Below are 19,420 nucleotides of genomic sequence, written 5' to 3'. Positions count from 1 at the left end.
AATTAGAAATGTATGTAGATATCACATTAAACAAGTAATGTAAAGTTTGAAGTCTTTCATTTTGAAGCATGACGAGATCTTGATAATGAAACCAGGAAAGAATTCTGATTGAAAAGAGAAAACAGCCAGTGAAAATTTCTCAACCCTGTGATGTATTCTCCTAACACCTGGCCTTCACACATGCAGTCTACTTGAGGAACCTACCACCATATCACACCACTCCTGATCATTCACCTAGGGGACTCCTTCAAGTCTCACATTAATATTATGATCATTTTCCTCTATTAGGTTAAATTGCTGCTGTTATGTGTTCTTCTTGAATCCTAAACATATCTTATTTTAGCACTGCTTACACTATACAGTACTGAATATAAGAGCACGGCCCTTAGACTATACCATCTGAGACACAAAGAAACACGTTTACATGCTCAGCTTGATGAATTTGGCATATAATATAACAGTGTCTCTGACATATTTGTGGGATATTTTGGAAGGAAGGAAGGAAGGAAGGAAGGAAGGAAGGAAGGAAGGAAGGAAGGAAGGAAGGGAGGGAGGGAGGGAGGGAGGGAGGGAGGGAGGGAGGGAGGGAGGAAGGAAGGAAGGAAGGAAGGAAGGAAGGAAAGAAAGAAAGAAAGAAGTTTCTGTCTGACATTGCATTTAGCACATTACCCTCTAGGCTCATCCATGTTGTTGCAAATGGAAAAAATTCATTCTTTTTATTGTGGAATAATATTTCTTCTTTATCTTCATATATTGATGAATACTTAGGTTCCATCTATATCTTAGCTATCACTAGTAATTTTGCAATAAACATAGGGGTTCATATACCTTTTTGAATTAATGTTTTCATTTTCTTTAAATAAATATCTAAGGATGGAATTGCTGATTATATGGCAGCTCTATTTATAATTTTGGAGGCAACTCCATATTGCTTTCCAGAGTAGCTGCATCAATCCGCTTTCCCACCAAGAGTGCACAAGGGTTTCCTTTTCCCCACATCCTCACAAATACTTGTTATTTGTTGATTTATTGATGACTAGAGGCCCGGTGTATGAAATTCGTGCATGGGGGGTGTGGGGAGGCGTGTCTGCTCAATCCATCCGGCACCCTCTCCAATCCGGAACACTTTGGGGAATGTCTGACTGCCGGTTTAGGCCTGAACTGGCAGTCCCGCTACCCTGGTCTCCCCTAACTGCCCCCCTTGCCTACATGGTTGCCCCTTACTGCCCCCCCTGCAGGCCTGGTCACCCCCAATAGCCCCCCTCTGCCAGCCTGGCCTCCCCTAACTGTCCCCTTCTGCTGGCCTGGTCACTCCTAACTGCCCCCCTGCTAGCCTAGTTGCCCCTGAATGCCACCCCTGCCAGCCTAGTTGCCCCCAACTGCCTCCCCTGCTGGCCTGGTTGCCCCATGCAGCCTGCTGTTCAGTGGTTTGGCCATCCCTCACTAACCCCCCTGCTAGCCTGGTCACTCCACACAGCCTGCTGCTCAGTCATTTGGTTGTCCCTCACTGACCCCCCTGCCCGCCTTGTCACCCCACTCAGCCTCTTCAGTTGACCATTCAGTTGTTTCAGATGTGACGGGCCCTGACTCTTTATAGATAGATAGATAGATAGATAGATAGATAGATAGATAGATAGCCTTTCTGACAGGTGGGAGGTGATATCTCATTGTGGTTTTAATGTGCATCTCTGTGATGATTAGTCATGCGGAGCATCTTTTCATATGTCAGTTTGTCTTCTACATTTTTTGTTGACAAAATAACTAAGTCCTCTAGCCCTTCTTTAACTGAATTGTTTGTGGGATTTTTTTGGTGCTATTTGAGTTCCTTATATATTTTGGATATTAATCCTTTACCAGGTGTATCATTTGCAAATATGCTATCCAGTAAGTAGGTGGTCTATTTGTTTTGTTGATAGCTTCTTTCACTATGCAGACATATTTTAGTTTGATGTAGTCCCATTTGTTTAGAAAAATTTGTTCTTATCAAGTAAAAAACAAAAATAAACTGGCTTGTAAATCAATTTAGTATTATTAGTGAAAAGCTATTAAACTAATAACCTTTATTACTCACAAATATAACATGCATTATAACTAAATGGAAAACCTATTATTTTAATTTAAGTGGTGATATCAACTATAATACCTATTCTAAGTACTGAATACATTTATTTATTAAAAGTTAATGGGTAATATCACTACATAATACATCATGAACAAAAAAATTCAAGTATGTATAGTAAAATGAACATGTTAAATCCTGTTTAATTAGGTCCTGACTAGTTAGTTACATTTAAGTTTAATCAGTGATAAGTGCAGAAAAGAGAAGAAGAAAAATCAAGATATATGCAAAATAGTTTTGGTTTTACCTCTCTCCTTTTTTTGTGAGAGTCCCAAGACAATGTTACCATTTTGCTCTTACTACATTTGGTAATGCTAATTAAAACAGAGGTGTTCTACGTCACATTACAAACACTGAGCCCGGTGTAGTCAGACCTCTTAGTGTGACCAAGCTCAACATACAAGCATAATCTCATCTTTAGCTGAGGGAAATAATGCTCGCCTGAACACTATTGTCCTAAATAAGGTTGTAAATGTGAAATAACTGACACAGAAGTAGTAATGGTTTTGTACTTTAGTTCCTTTCTCTATGACACACTCTTCTCACTCTCCATTTGATATGTTTCATATCAAATATTTTTATCAAGTGCCACAACTGGAATGTTTGTGCAATCAGCTATAACTTCTTAAGAATTTCTGAATCCAGCAAAACCTGTGTTGCAAATTGTTGTAAAAGGTCAGAAATATTTCCTATATCGAAAGGACTTTCCCAATTTGGGTCTAGAGACTTAGAGCTGCAGTCCCTCCTCGGCTATCTTCATCCACCATCTGCACCCATGAATTTCACACTTGCGATAACTGCCACCTTTTCCAAGTCTGGCTGCTGAAACTCACACTTATTTTAAAGCTCTTCCCCCAATCTCCCTAACTCTTAGAGTTAAGATTTCCATCTGACATTGATTTTCAGATTTCATTGCTCCAAGAAAAAAAACTCTTATCTCAAAAATTCATACATTGAACATTAGACCATTTTGTAAAAACACTCTGCCTCAAGCATCAAAAACAGTGTCAGGGAACAGCTACTCACACTGAAATGCAGTCTTGTGTGAATTCCAATAGCTATGAGACATTTCCTACAGACTGCAGAATACAGGCACTGAGAGCTCTGTCTGCTTACTTTCTATGCTGTTTCATGGGTAAAGCGATTTGAATCTATTAGAAATAAATGGCAATAAAATGTATAGCTCAAAGGTGCATAGTGAAGGTAATTTGCATCTGTGGTATGAAAACAATGTGCACTTATTCATTTCTTTGCTTCTTTTTTAACCATTATGGTGCTCTGTGTGCCCAATGACAGAAGGCCTGCCCGAAGGAGAAAAGTTAAACATAATAGCTTAAATTTAAAATCAAACTTCAGAAAAATCTCAAATGTGAACAACTTTCTTAGACACTTGTTTAGAAAAATTGAATGCACTTCCAAGGTAGTTACTCCAGAATCAGAAAACCTGAATCTGGTTCTAGGCTATCACTATCTAGCTCTGTGACCGAGGGCAAGCTACCCCAACGTTCTCATCTTTAAGTTACATGTCAGCTGTATGCATATGTAATCTCTATGGTTCTTGATTAAGAGCCTGTGATTTTTTTAAAAAAACTATCACAGAGTAGTTAACCTTGCAGTTTCTGAAGCCATGTTGTCATGTTTATATTTCAGCTCCATTAATTATTATCTGTGTGAATTTGGGCAATTTATATAAATTTTACGTGTCTCAGTTTCCCATTTGTAAAATTGAAAAAATAATAATAGTACCTAATAAAGTTGTTGTCAGGATTAAATGAGCTATATTTTAACAATGGTAACATACATTTTTGTCTACATTTTAACATATCTTAAAGCAGAGGATACATATTGAACCATAAATAATAACTTATCAGAGCTTAATTAATATAAATTTTTTCCTAGTTGGACATGAAGTAAAGCATGTTTTCTAAATTGAGTTTATTAGAGTGACATTGATTAATAAAAGTATATAATTTTCAAGTATGCAATACATCATCTGTATATTGAATGGTGTGTTTACCGCCCTAAGTGAAATATTAAGTAATATCTTAGATTAGATGAAGGTTGATAATACATATGAAGTGCTTAGAATAGTGTCTCGTGCAAAATTTGTCCAATACCTGATCTTAGTATTTCTTCATAAGCAATAATTGTTATATCTAAGTTAAGAGTGATATGCTAAGAATAATAAATGAAGAGTGATTAAAACCTTGCTAGTCATATAGATCTTGATTTTATTTTGTATCTAACGTCATAATACAAATTTTATAACTTCATTCAGATTAAACAGTATCAATTGACCCAAAATGTGATCTACTCAAAGAACAGTATAGTTTTATAAAATTAAATATTGTTATGGTAAAAACAATAAATATCCTCCTTTTTTTACTTTATTAAACTGTTTAAGGAAAAAAGACTAATTTGTAAGAAAGTAAAAAAAATAGTAACATACATTCATTAAGCAAGCTTAGCACATTATTCAATAAAATAAAAATAGTAAGAGCATACTGCAGGCACGGATTTATAGGTTATAATTACCTTTTGTTATTAATTTTCAAGAATGATTAATACTATATTAATAACTTTTAAGAAACAGGCTATTAAAACTTTGTTACTGGCCTGCAGATAGTAAACATTTATATTAAACTCTGTCTCCTAGAATGCTTTGTATAACCCCAAAACTGGATCACATCTGTCCTCAAGTTTTATTTTATAAGAAACATCAGAGATTATCACTCTGCATTTAAAAAACATATACTTCAGAAACTAGTCATATTATGGTTAAAAGCAATTTTAACTGATCAAGAATAAAATGTGAATGATGGTCTAATATGCACATTAAAAGTTTGAAATAGCCCAGTCGGTGTGGCTCAGTAGTTGAGAGTCAACCAATGAGCCAGGAGGCCACTGTTTGATTCCCAGTCAGGGCACATGCCTGGGTTGCAGGCTCAGTCCACAGTGTGGGGTGGGAATAAGGCAACCATTTAATGATTCTCTCTCATCGTTGATGTTTCTATTTCTCTCTCCTTCTCCCTTCTCTAAAATTAGTAAATAAATAAATAAATAAATAAATAAATAATTAAAATTTTAATTTTTTAGATGTTTGAAATAGACCCTGACACTAGGTACATGCTACAAAAGTATCGGTTGCTGTCACCATCTTGATTTAGAACACTTAACAGAGATAGGATTTTATAGATGACCTAGTCTATAATCATTCAGACTAGAATGGGTCTGAAATATTATGCTTAAATGATAATTTGTGGGATAAGAGATTTCTAATACAATTTTGTCTACTTTATTTAGAAATATATCACTGTAGGTTTAATTGTACTGTTCTTAGGTAGTTGAATGATAATATACTAGTAAATTAATACCATAGCTCTGAGTATCATTTCTTTTTCTTGTCCACATTGCTTAGAACTTTAGTTAAATAAACCTTGTACAATCTGTGTTGTGTGCTTTTACATAATATCTAGGGATAAAAACACATGGTTATTAGAAAACTATTTTAATTATAAACCTTTTAAACTCTACAAAAAATAAGGTAATCTTTAGTAAAGTTTTCCCAAAGCCACCCCACCGTGAGCAATCAGATGTCTGGGTGGTAGCGCTTCTTTACTCAAAAAACACAGGCATGAATATGATATAAAATTTATCTAATTCTTAGGAATTGAAAACTACTTGGATTTCAGTGGCTTTCAGATCATTTGGGGTAGACTTTGTAAAGATTTGTGACTATTTATGGATAAAACTTATTTATTATTACACGGAGTAAGGCTTATTGCATTATTATTGTATGAATTAAGGGTGATTAATGGAAGAAACTCCTGTCTTCTAGACACTTAAAACATACATGGTGATGATGAAAAATCCTAAAGGGCTAAAAAATTATGCTTCTTCTCTCAACTGTCATGTGAGTAAGACTTTGGGAAAAGGAAGATAAAGACAAAAATAAAACCAAAATAAGAAAATGAATATATGTTCTAGCTTAGAAGGATTTTTTTTTTTTTAATATTTAGATCCATATAAACATAAAGAAAAATATGTGGATGATGAATTAGCAGATAAAACTGTACGAATTATCACTTTGCCCTTTTCTACCTCAATTAATGGATTGTACATAAAGAAGTTTCTTATCAATAAAATTTGTATTAATCAAAACAGTTTGTCAGACATATTACTATCAATGCTTCTGAAAATGATAGATCCTTATACTTGGCAAAAACAAGTACAAAAAAAAAAACAAAAACAAAAACAAAACAAAAAAAAAAAAAAAAAAAAACCTTTTCTGCCCTAACCGGTTTGGCTCAGTGGATAGAGCGTCAGCCTGCAGACTGAAAGGTCCCAGGTTCGATTCTGGCCAAGGGCATGTACCTTGGTTGTGGGCACATCCCCAGTAGGAGGTGTGCAGAAGGCAGCTGATCGGTGTTCCTCTCTCATTGATGTTTCTAACTCTCTATCTCTCTCCTTGCCTCCCTGTGAAAAAAATCAATAAAATATATTTAAAAAAACCTTTTCTGTTAATAATAATCAAAATTTTAAAGTTATTTTCTATAACTTTAAGGGAATGAGAAAAAAATCTAGCTTCAATGAGAATCTAGAATATACATTAATATATGCATACACACATACATATCTGTCATCTATCTACCTATCTATCTATCATCTATCTATCTATCCATCTGTCTACATGATGTTATGGCTGTGGAAAATAAGTAGTAAGATGAATTAATTAAAAAATACAATAGAAAAAAGTTTCCTATTACTGTCTCTAAAACAGGTAAAAATCAACACTGTGCATCCAATGACAAGAACACTATCCTATATTCAATAGTTGGGCCATTACCAAAGAAGCAAAATATTATTGTTCGCTTTTCCCCCCATAAAATTGTTTACTTAAAGTTGTTAAAAATGTACTAGTATAAAAATATGAACATGAAAAGGTCAGCAAAGAGCATATTTATAATAGTTAACTTATAGGATTTAAAATCACTATGCAAATGCGAGTTCCTCAGTACTAGCATGGTCTCCATGGAGATGCGGCCTACCTCGCAATGGCTTTCTTCATTCTCCTGCATGTGGAAGCCCGCAGAGCTGGGACATTTCTGAGGAGTGACAGGAATATTGTCACTTTTGCTGTGTGAGTTACACTGAAAGAGATCACCAAATAATTGTGACAAACTACTCCACATTTAGAGTGTCTATTGAGAGACATGGTTGTTTGTTAAGAAACTAATTAAGGAATACAATTTGAATTAACAAAGGTTGACTCTACACTCATAGTGCATGCGATGATATTGAGCCTTTGTAAAAAAGATAAAAAATAAAGCAAGGATGAACAAAAACAAAATTTTAGCTTTACTATTTTAAAAGCAATATTGATTTATTATGCTTATGATTTTAGTAGCTAAAACTTATATTTAATAGTTAAAGTCATTAATAACTCACACATTACTATGTGTGAATGATATTCTCTCTCTCTCACCATATATATATATATATATATATATATATATATCATGTTAACCTGTGACATAAATATTATTTCCACTTACAGAAGAGGAAAATAAAGCATAAAAATATTTTAACAAAGGTTGGGCTGCTACCCAGCTTTCTGGGACCATGTTCCATACCTTATCTACCACATGCATGGCCTTTATAAATGATGCATTTGAAATAAATAAAAATGAAAAACTAAAAAGTTTTAAGGTCTTAAAATATTACTTCACTTTTTCCTGCACCAAATATATATTTAAAAACAGGTTAACTAAAGTAATTCATTTGGAAAAAAATGTGAATTATAAAACATAAGCTATTAAGTTAAGACTTGGCCTTTCTCTGTTAGAATACTAAGATGGCTCTTTTCAATATTCCTCATGAGTTTTTATATAAAATAAGATATATACTGTCTATTATCCTATTTCCTTCTTCCTTAAATCTCTTGTTAGATTCAAGACAAGGAGTGTTTATAAGTATTGCTGTTTGACCATTTATTAAACATCACATTGGTATTTCTAAGATTTTGTTAATAAAAGATACTGTAGTGCTTCCACAATGGATTCATCATTGAAATATAACCATTCCTCTCCCATAAGACTACAACAAGCACACAGAATTTTATGGCATAAGTAGGAAAAACAATATTTTTTTAAACTAGTGTGTCGCATTTTCTGTCCACTAATGAAATTTAACTTTCCCCATCCCAAAGAACAATTTTTCATATCAAAAACATTTTATAAAGAAAAATAAGTTTGTAGACTTTAATACATTGAGTTTAGTATATTCTTATTTAAAGATTACCATTTTATATATTTACATACATTTTAAAATGCATTACATTTTTAAGTGATTTGTAATTATTTTGAAACAATTTTAAAGCCATAGAAAGGGCAAAAAAAAAATTGAAAATATTTCCAGGACATTTTTCATTACATTTTGAATATATCAATTACCATGTATTTTTGTTTGTTTGATTGATTAAGAGAAATAGCAATATGGAAGGCTAGGAAGCCATGACTTTCAAACCCAAGAAACTTTTGGCATGAAAAACATTATTTTATGCCTGTCCTCTCCACAAGCAATATCCATCAATCCTGTTTAAAACTTACCTCCCCTAGGAACTCTTTATGGGTAACTAAAGAGTTACCCATAAATTGGGTAATTTTAACCTCTGCTTGCAACCTAAGCAACTTTTAGATGTAGTTTATAAAATGCTGCTCTACCAGTATTAATTCCTAGAATGACACTAAGCTTGTCTAAACCACTTCACTGTTAATTATGAAGGCCTTTCTGATATTTCTCAATACTGCTTCCTTAGCTTTCTAAAAAAAAAAAAAAAAAAAAAAAAAAAAAAAATTTAGATCTTAAAACAGTTATTTTCATCTGTGATGTTCCTAGACATTTTAATCATTCAATTCCTGTCCCTAGCCTCTCCTCATATCTATTCATGCTGATTAATCTTTTAAAAACATCTCATGTATTATGCAGTTTTTCTCCCTAGAAACATTTTCTCAATTCCTGTGGCCCAGCAGTGGCTCGCACCCTGGCTGTATTAGAATCACCTGGGGAGTTCCAAAAAAATGTTCATGACTAAACCCCAACTCACACTAGAGAAATTTATAGCTAAGGCAAAAATAGTTTTTAAATATCCAGGCAATTCTAATGTGCAGTCAGAGACGAGATCCCTGGGTTAAGGTTAATATTTCTTTGTCTTGCCCTCTGGACATTAGTAGTAAATTTTGGCCTCACTTTCTCCTTTTCCTTATTTAACCCATCATGGGCTAGGTGTTTTTTTGTTTTGTTTTGTTTTTCATGGACATATCATTATGCCTCTGAACCTGAAAAACAAAAACAAAAACACACACTATCTTTGAATAAGACTTTATACCTGCAAATACAAGATTTTCTATATTATCTATAAGAACACTCTGAAGAGCAGTAGAAAATATAATCCTTCTTTAATAGGTAGAAAAGACAAAGGTTCAGATGTATCCAATGCCCTTTGTGCAAGAATTTCCAGGGAATTGCACCCTAAGTGACAAGACTTAGGCAATTACTACTCTGCCATATCCCCCTTATGAGCCCATTAATTTGCTCATTTATTTACATATTCCACTCTGTTTATTCATTTTTTATTAGTCATTTGCTGAGTATATTCAATGTTTCAAAATTGTATTGGTTCACCCAGATACGGCAGTTACCATTTGTAATACCCTCACTCTAACAGTGAAACCATATATAGAAACAAACAACACTACAATATGTAAAACTATAAAAAGGTATGCACAGATAGCTAAGGGGCAGAGAAGAGAATGACTGGACTACTGGGTGTGACACATGAGCAGAGTCTTGAAAGATGGGCTCAGCATGAATTCATGCCAGAAGGAACAGCATATGCAAAGACTAGTAGATACGCATTCTCATGATTTGGCCTGTGAGTTTGACAATGCTTTAACCATACAGTATGTGATGATAAATTTGAGAATGGGAACAGAAATTATTAATGCATTAAATTTGACAGTAGACCCAATGACAAAAAGTTATAGGATTAGACTTAATATAAGGAATGACTACCAACTAATGGCTACCAGATAAAGGTGCTTTATAAACAGTGGAGGTACCAAAGATGAGTTTTAGTATCATTCCTTCTCTCCTAACCTACCTAGGGGATTACAGTATAAGCGGAATGAGTGCATCTGAAATACTACTGTGGAACTCAGGTAAATCCCTGCATCTCAACAATATTTGGCCAACTGAAAATTATTTGTTTGCCAAATTTGCTATGAATAATTACATAATAAATTATAGTTCAGCTAGATTTGTTTAATCAGATTTAATGTTGCAGAAAACATATGTAAATCAAACTTGAAAGGTCCAGAACTCAATAACAGCAATCATGTTAAACGGAAATCACTGTAGCCCTGCTGTGTCTGGCTCAGTTGGTTGGAATGTTGTCCTGTGCACCAAAAGTTTGCCGGTCCAATTGATTACCAATCAGGACACATACCTAGATTGGGGGCTCCTACAGGAGGCAAGTGATGAATGTTTCTCTCATACATAGTTTTAATCTCCCTCTCTCTTTCCTTCTCTAAAATAACCAGTAAAACATATTCTTGGTGGGGATTTTTTTAAAGAAAATCACTGTAAATACCTTTGTTTTTATTTTAAAATCAATTTGAAGTTTTCCATTACCTACAATTGATAGCCATTATTTAAATTCTTGGATATGTCTTTTTCTCTCCCATTACATCCATGCAGTTCCTGGGAGCTTGTCCTTAACTACCTATAGAAATACCTGCTCAAACCTGCCTCATTACCAGGAATATTAGCTCTTTCATTTTTGACACAGGATTCTAAGAAAGCATTTCACAGCCATGATATTAAGAGAAAAATATCAACAGTAGCAAAAGCAACAAAAGTTTTATGAAAATAATCACAAAAATAAATGGCACAGCTGTTTTCTTTGCTAAAAAGCTGTTTGTTCTTTACATTGTCCACCCAAGTCTATAGCAGCAACATGCCGTTATTCTACTCCTTCTACCTTCTTACAAATCAATGTTGTTTGCTAAGAATTAATGGCACTGTTATAAATTGTGTGCAATCATTATAGAAGCAGTAACCTTGCATTTTTTGTTCTATATTTTCTAGTAAATAACAATTCTAGTTGCTAACTACTCCATCTGAAAAAAATTTCCTACCCATTTGAAGAAGCTAAGAAGTCCTTTTATAAAGAGTTGTAAAACTTTTCATACAAAAGCCCTGGGGATTGATAAGAAATTCACATTTACAGAAAGAAGCTACTTTGAAGAGCTGTCTGTACTTGCTGTCTGTAAGGTCTCTCCATACATCACTTTAGAGAGCCCACATGTATCAAATTTTCACCATCTCTATGCCCCTGATGCTGCTCTATCCTGATCACCAATGATGTCCACATTAGCATATCAAAGGGCAATTCTCAGTCCTAATCTTGCTTTATACCCCGATAACTCCTTCCTTCTGGATCACTTATGTCATTACCTTTCCTGGGCAACATAAGCTAATGGGTTTTTTCTTACCTCTCGTGTTCTCTTTATGGAATAGTTTAACTGTTTGCATTGTTATTGTTAAAATCGAGAAGCCCGAAGCAGACGAGGCCTGAGTATTTTCTCAGAAAGTATGTTCTCCAGTGGTCCCTGACTTTAAAATGCATTATCAATTAGATGCATGGACAATATCTCACTTATAAGCAGAGAAGGGTAGAACTCTTAGAACATTCCTGAACATGTTTATCTCAAAGCACATATTACTTTAGTGCTTCTAGAAACTGATAAAGCTCATAATTTACAGGATTCATTTAGTAGGTTCTTATCATTTCTAAAAATTGGTTTCAATAATTTAGTGTCCTAAAACTTACTCTGTCTCAAATCAGGAAGCCTTGAGTCTGTATCTACACCCATCTCGCTAATATCTTCTACTAGAGGCCCAATGCAGGAAATTCTGCACTGGGGAAAAGGGGGGGGGGGGGGGGCGGCGTCCCTCAGCCTGGCCTGCGCTCTCTCACAGTCCAGGATCCCTTGGGGCATGTCCAGCAGGTGGACATCCCCCTTGCAGTCCAGGACCCCATGCTCCCTACTGCCTGCCTGCTCGTTGCTCCTTACTGCTTGGCTTGCTGCTCCTTACCACTGTCGCGGAAGCGGGAGAGGCTCCCACCACCGCTGCTGCGCTCGCCAGCCATGAGCCTGGCTTCTGTCTGAGTGGCACTCCCCCTGTGGGAGCACACTGATCACCAGGGGACAGTTTCTGTGCTGAGTGTCTGCCCCCTGGTGGTCAGTGAGCATCATAGCAACCGGTTGTTCTGGTTATTCCACCGTAATGTTCACTTAGGTTTTTATTATATAGATATCCTTCTCCATTGGTTTATTTTTCTGTCATCATTAAATATATTTGCAAAACAAAGTGAAAATTCTCATCAGATTTTGTTGAACATGTAGGTATTCAGCATAGGTAATACATATTTTGACTCAAAATAAAGATGTAATATAAATTTTAAAACAAATTCCATATAAATAGCTAGTCAAATAACAGAAATATAGAGGACTAGAATGCAAATAAATTTTAAGATAGAGATTATTAAAGTAGAATGAGAAAAAAAGAGAACTGCAAAAGGATTTAAAAGAAATATCAACTGTATCTATAGTATATAGAAGTCTTTGTTTCTTTTTTTTTTAATATATTTTATTGATTTTTTACAGAGAGGAAGGGAGAGAGATAGAAAGTCAGAAACATCGATGAGAGAGAAACATCGATCAGCCGCCTCCTGCACATCCCCCACCAGGGATGTGCCTGCAACCCAGGTACATGCCCTTGACCGGAATCGAACCTGGGACCTTTCAGTCCGCAGGCCGATGCTCTATCCACTGAGCCAAACCGGTTTCGGCAGTCTTTGTTTCTTTAGTCGTTTTGCCTCTCTTCTCTAAAAACAGGAATACACTTTTTTAAAAAAATTGGAGACATAAATATTAGCATATGTTAATTTAGGGTATCAGAGACAAGTATTTTTCTTATTTCTCTTAACTGCCTCCGAATTTTTTAAATACCTGAAAACAAGTAAATACATAGAAAAATTAGCATGATTTTGTTAAAAATCTGCTTCATTGCCTGGCTGGTGTGGGTCAGTGGCTGAGCCTCTACCCATGAACCAAGAGGTCACTGATTTGATTTCCTGGTCAGGGCACAAATCCTGATTGCAGGCTCGATTCCAAAACGGGCATGCAGAAGGCAGCCGACTGATATTTCTCTCTCATCGATGTTTCTATTTATCTCTCTTCCTTCCTCTCTCTCTAATATCAATAAAAACATATTTTAAAAAATCTCCTTCATCCACAACAAGGAGATTTTTGATAATAGTTATCAAAGGGCTTTATAAACTGTAATTGTGCATCTTCAGAAATAAATGTTCTACATAAGTGTGAAGTTCTTTCTGACTTGGCTCTAGGTAAGTCCTCTTCTTCCAGTCGATTATGGTTTTCTAAAGCCAGGTGAGGAACGTGATTGCTTTTCTTTTGTAGTACTAAAGTTAAAGGTCATTCTCTACTTCCTGTACCTATAGTTCTACTTTCTTTCACCTCATGAGGAAAAGGGGTCCTCCGTTGGTAATTTATCTCCAGCATAAAATATAGTGCCTGGGGCATTCCTGAGTATTTTCTAAACATTTCGAGTGAAATGGAAGAATACATGAATAAATGTAAGATGTTTACCATGACATATTCACCAAGATGGTTTTGGTTTCTAATTCTCTGGGTGAAAAATTCTTTGTATCTGTTTTCTTTTTTTGTTTCATTTTGTCTCCAACAGATAAAATCATTGCAAAATCAGCATTCCCAAGACCTACATTTTCATCACAAGCGCTATCACAGAAAGAAAAGCCATTCGTACCATAGATTGAGTGTTTGTAGTAGCAGCGTCAGAGAAAGCAGTGGGTTTAGCCATCATACTTTGTTTCTCCAACTGGACCCTTAGAAACTCATGTCAGGAAGAAACTTCCTTACAGTGATATGTTGCCTAAGTGGATCCATGTGCATCGACCTATTGCATATATGAAAAAAAAAATGTACTCCTGTTCAACTCCTGGGACCTGCCACGTGTTCCTACCTGTAGACTTTGCCAAGTCCACCCTCGTGATTTTCCCAGGGCAGCAGACACTTTTGTAGATAAGTTTCCCCAGATATGCTTCAAAATTCCCTGCACTGACTGCTAACTCTTCTCACATGGTGGAAATTCTCCTTCATCCTTCCCATAATCTCCATTCCCGATATCCTTTCAGTCCAGAGACTTTTCTTCCCCTTTTTCATGTCCCAAATATACCTCCTTTCCTCCCTTCCACAATAGCACTCTCTCCTCTGTATCAGTAAGCCTTCTCCTTTTAATCCCAGGTTTGCAGAGAGACTAGCCAGATAAAGGTAGTCACTACTGCTCAGTGAAAGCGAGAAGTTGGCTGTGCCATGTGGGATTTATGAAAAGATAAAATCTATATACTTTTTTGGCACTGGCCATTAAATAGACCAATTGGTGTTCCTCAATTATAGGTCTGTGTGCTCAAATGATACTAACAGCTACAAAGTTGTATTTCTTTTTTTAAAAAATATATTTTAATTGATATTTTACAGAGAGGAAGGGAGAGGAAAAGAGAGTTAGAAACATCAATGAGAGAGAAATATAGATCAGCTGCCTCCTGCACATCCCCTACTGGGGATGTACACGAAACCAAGGGACATGCCCTTGACTGGAATCGAACCTGGGGCCCTTCAGTGCACAGGCGAGCCAAACCAGTTAGGGTCAAAATTGTATTTCTTATTGTGCACTTTGCTGTTGCAAGTAGGTCATGTTGAAAGCATTGGTATAACATTTACCTCAATTCACTGTTTCATGACATACATTTCACATTTGTTCTAAAACAGTTCAGATATTAGGACTTCTTTATAATCAGGAAAAACATTAACACACCTAAGTAAAAAAAGAAAAAAAAAAGAATTGGGAGAATATCTAAAAATGTGAAATTAATGTCTGAAGAAATCCAGTAAGTCGTTCAAGCTGAAGTACCAGATGAAACATTTACTTCTTTCTCTTTGGTTAGGAATTCCTCTTGCATGCGTTACTCCAGAATATAATGGTTTCCATTATAGGCTGGCTGACATTTTTCAAACAATTGTAACAATTTAATACAATGTATAGATGCCAATACCATAACCAAGAAATTGCTTTCTCTCCGGGTATCATTGCCTAAGTGGTATTTGAAAGCAATGTATTGTCACAAAGATCTTTGGTTGCTACAAAGTTGTAGCAATTCCGTATGGTGTCCATTTCCTGCGAACGCGTGCTCAGTTGCTTTTCCTCCTATGCAATGACTTTCAAGGCTTCTGTTAAGGGACTATTCACAAGTCAAAAATAGAGGTAGAGATATACCAGTATTCCAAAAATAAGTATTCCAGTTTTGAAAATGCTTATATTAGACTGAATTTTGCCTCATTTTCTCAATAAAATATTTAATTAGAGTGGGGAGAAAGGAAAAAAAAAGTAAGTTTGTAATCATGCAGGATTTGGAATAATTCCATTAAGGATTTAACAATAATACCCTATATCATGTTACTCCATAGGTTCCCTCTAAATGTGCAATCAGAGAGCAGCCCTCTGTGAATTGAACACTGAGTGTGCCGAAGAGTTGTCAAGGCAGAGGCTCTGGGGTGGTGGATGCATAAGAACAGAATCTTGCTAAATAAATAACTACATATGTAAGCCCATATATTTCTTCACAACCAGACATAAATTCCTTCATAAGAAATTATTACTAAGTTCTCTAACTTAATATAGGTAAACTGGATAAAATTTTAGGTCATTATTCACTAAGGAAGAGCAATGCAAAACCGTCTTCATGAGAACCACAAATCCTAGCTGCTCTGTGCACATTACATTTTCTTTAAATGGTTTGTGGATGGTATACTAGTTTTATGCACCTCTTTTGACCCAGTTGCTATAGGTATGCATAGAAATAAAATCCCTCAGAAAATATACTTCAAACACTAATGTTCTATACTTTACAATTTCTCCATTGTCCCCTTCCTTGTATTATTACCTTACTGTAAAGCCATTTCACAGAGCAATAATACATTGAAAGGTTTTAAATTACAAAAGGATTATATGCTATATTGCTTGGGCAAAACTCTATTAATGCCAGTAGGCATTGTGCATTGCAACTTAATTTTGCATTTTAAATAAATGGTTGCAGGCAATACAGGCCTTTGCAACTCCTTAGACATTTAAATAGATATACTAACTTCTGTCCAAACATTTTCAAGGCATATGATAACAGAAATTTTCAGTGCCATGGTTAATCAGAATTATGCATTCTATGTTTTTAAGAAAATTGTTTTGCAGTTCATTATATTATTTGTTGTTATAAAATCCCTGAGACTTTTCATATATTTTTCACTTAATTGTATTCATATTTTGAAGAGAAACAAAAACTAAATTTTTCTCAATACACAAACATAGATTGTCTAAAAATATTTTGAATTGCAAACATAATGAAAGAGGTCCTTCATTAGATGTGTTCACTTGGATTAAAGATGAGTCTTTTGTTATGTTTCCAGATTGAATTGAAAGACTTCAGGAAAGGAAAATGATGAGTTTCATTTTCATTCTAGGTAACTAATACTTAAGAATAGATAAGTCAATGTACTTTTTGAGTTGGTTAGAAATTTTTAGGGAGTTATGAAAGAAGTGCCAAATACATAGTGCTAAAACTAACTTACTAGAGAACAACATATTAGTTCAACATATGTCCAATTTACTGGTACCAAAGTACAAACAAAAGTTATATGAGCCTAAGATATAAGGGAGTTCAGGTGTGTAGTGATGGACTCTCCAAACAGTAAATGTTTTTTGTTTGTTTTTTTTCTACACTCTGTTCTTTAGAAAAATACAGAATGATAATTCTTTGTCAGCTAATAACAATTTTATTATACAATGATATCAAAATAGGCATATTTACTCCAACTAAATAAAGATTAATATTTAAGTTCATGGTAGTTTTATAAAATGGAGGAGGACAATATTTCAAATTGATAGAATAACATACAGAAAACATTTTATGAAACAATACTCTTCATATTAACAATACTGATAATAGCCCGGTGGGCATGGCTCAGTGGTTAAGAGTGGACATATGAATCAGGGGTCAAGGTTTGATTCCTGGTCAGGGCACAAGTCTGGGTTGTGGGCTTCATCCCCAGTGGGGTACGTGCAGGAGGCAGCCGATCAATGATTCTCTCTCATCATTGTTTTTTTCTATCTCTCTCCTTTTCCCTTCCTCTCTGAAATCAATAAAAATATATATATTGTAAAAACACAAGACTGATACTAGGAATCCACTTGCAAATCAAGATAACAAATGATTTAAAGAAAATAATTTTAGAGAAATAGACACTCGCATTATAATTATTGCTTCTTAAAATTCAATAAATCAAAGCATGGATCTTTGTGATCTTACATTAGTATTCTATTACAATTTTAAGCTTTTACAAAATATAGGATAGGGATCTAACAAGAATGAGTAGAAGTTTTTCAATTTGGAAAAATTTCTGCTAGACTATTCTTATGGTATCTTTTTCTTACTATTTTGATTACCCAGAGCCCTACGATAAACAGAAAATAAAACCATCAACACTAATTTGTGTTTATTTTTGTACATCATTACAGAAAAAATTTTAAATTCATCCTATAATCTGAAATATTCTGTAATAATTTAATTATAAAGCACTTTAAAGAGCAAAATTTAACTTTTCCCCACCTTTATAGGGTAGGAACTTAGACAGGAGCTTAGGTGTGCGTGCGCGCGCGCGCATGTGTGTGTGTGTGTGTGTGTAGAAGGAGAAGGAAACAACCAGATAAGGTAGCTGGATTCTTTCAAGACTCAACATAAAAATAAATAATAAATCAGCATAAACATGATTCATAATCCTGACATTGAGCTCAGTAGCTCTGAATCCCTCTTGCCTGTGTTTCAGCCTTTGTTCTTTTTATTTTATTTTATTTTATTTTATTTTTAGTGAATTTATTGGGGTTATATTGATTAATAAAAGTATATAGGTTTCAGGTGTACAGTTCTATAACATATTTTATTGTATGCTCATTATCCCAAGTCAAGTCACCTTACATCACCATTTATCCTGCCTTTACTCTTTTCTACCACCCCCACCCCCTTCCCTCTGGTAATCACCATGCTGTTGTCTGTATATGAGGGTTTTTTTTTTTTTTTTTATCTGCTTAATCCCTTCCTTTTTTCATCCAGCCCTGCTGTGATAAATGTCCTTCTGTTCTTTGTGTGTGTGAGTGCTTCTATTTTGTTTGTTCATTTATTTTGCTCATTAAATCCCGCATATATGTGAAATCCTGTGGTACTTGTCTTTCCCTGACTGAGTTATTTCACTCAGCATAATACTCTCTAGATCAGTGGTTCTCAGCCTGTGGGTCGCGACCCCTTTGGCGGTTGAACAACCCTTTCACAGGGGTTGCCTAAGACCATCCTGCATATCAGATATTTACATTATGATTCATAACAGTAGCAACATTACAGCTATGAAGTAGCAACGAAAATAATTTTATGGTTGGGTCACAACATGAGGAACGGTATTGAAAGGGCCAGAAGGTTGAGAACCACTTCTCTAGATCTATCCATGCTGTTTCAAAGATTAAGAATTTTTATGACTGAATAATATTCCGTTTTGCAAATGTACAACTTTACACACTAATCTACAGATGTTCACTTGGGCTGCTTCCAAATATTGTCTATTGTAAATAATGTTGCAATGAACATAGGTGTGCATGTATTGTTTCCTTCTTTTTAAATTATATTAGGTGTCTTCTCATCTCCCTCTGTGGTGCTGAAAAAATATTTTAAAAGTTTGGAATCTAGGCTTGAAAATTGTCCTTGCAATTAAGCATTTGTAGCAATCTCCTTCCCTTTGGTGACTTCAACCTTTGATAGACTTGCTGAATATTAGAGTTGATGAGACATTACTAGTAGGTTCTGTCTTTAAGCTCTATTATCAATGAGGAAATTATGTCACAGAGACTAACCACCCCAAGCTCCAATATTTAGAAGACAATGAATGATGAATTTTATTTTAATTTGACGATATAGATAGACATTTTCTTATTTCCTTTTAATATAATTTAAACAAAGAGAAATTCAGCCATGTTCTTAATCCCATATATTAAATTACAGGCTTTCAGTGTTTAAAAGGACCTTTGAACCTAGCTCACAAA

At 34.9% G+C, this 19,420-nt stretch overlaps 1 protein-coding gene across 3 annotated transcripts in view; it reads right to left on the bottom strand.

The window, feature by feature from the left end:
• Nucleotides 1–19,420, bottom strand: part of PCDH9 (protocadherin 9) — a 949,264-nt gene that overhangs the window by 588,753 nt on the left and 341,091 nt on the right. The window contains exon 3 of one of the 3 annotated variants that reach the window (XM_036300582.1): nt 7,168–7,269. The exons of the other annotated variants lie outside the window; for them this stretch is intronic. Coding sequence (XP_036156475.1) covers nt 7,168–7,269 — 102 coding nt within the window. The remainder of the gene's footprint in view (nt 1–7,167; nt 7,270–19,420) is intronic. 3 annotated transcript variants of the gene reach the window in all.

The sequence above is a fragment of the Myotis myotis genome, unplaced genomic scaffold (assembly GCF_014108235.1).
Source record: "Myotis myotis isolate mMyoMyo1 unplaced genomic scaffold, mMyoMyo1.p scaffold_m19_p_3, whole genome shotgun sequence".
In the NCBI taxonomy this organism is placed as follows: Eukaryota; Metazoa; Chordata; class Mammalia; order Chiroptera; family Vespertilionidae; genus Myotis; species Myotis myotis.
Note: the sequence above shows the minus strand (reverse complement) of the source record. Positions and strands in the feature narration are given on the sequence as shown.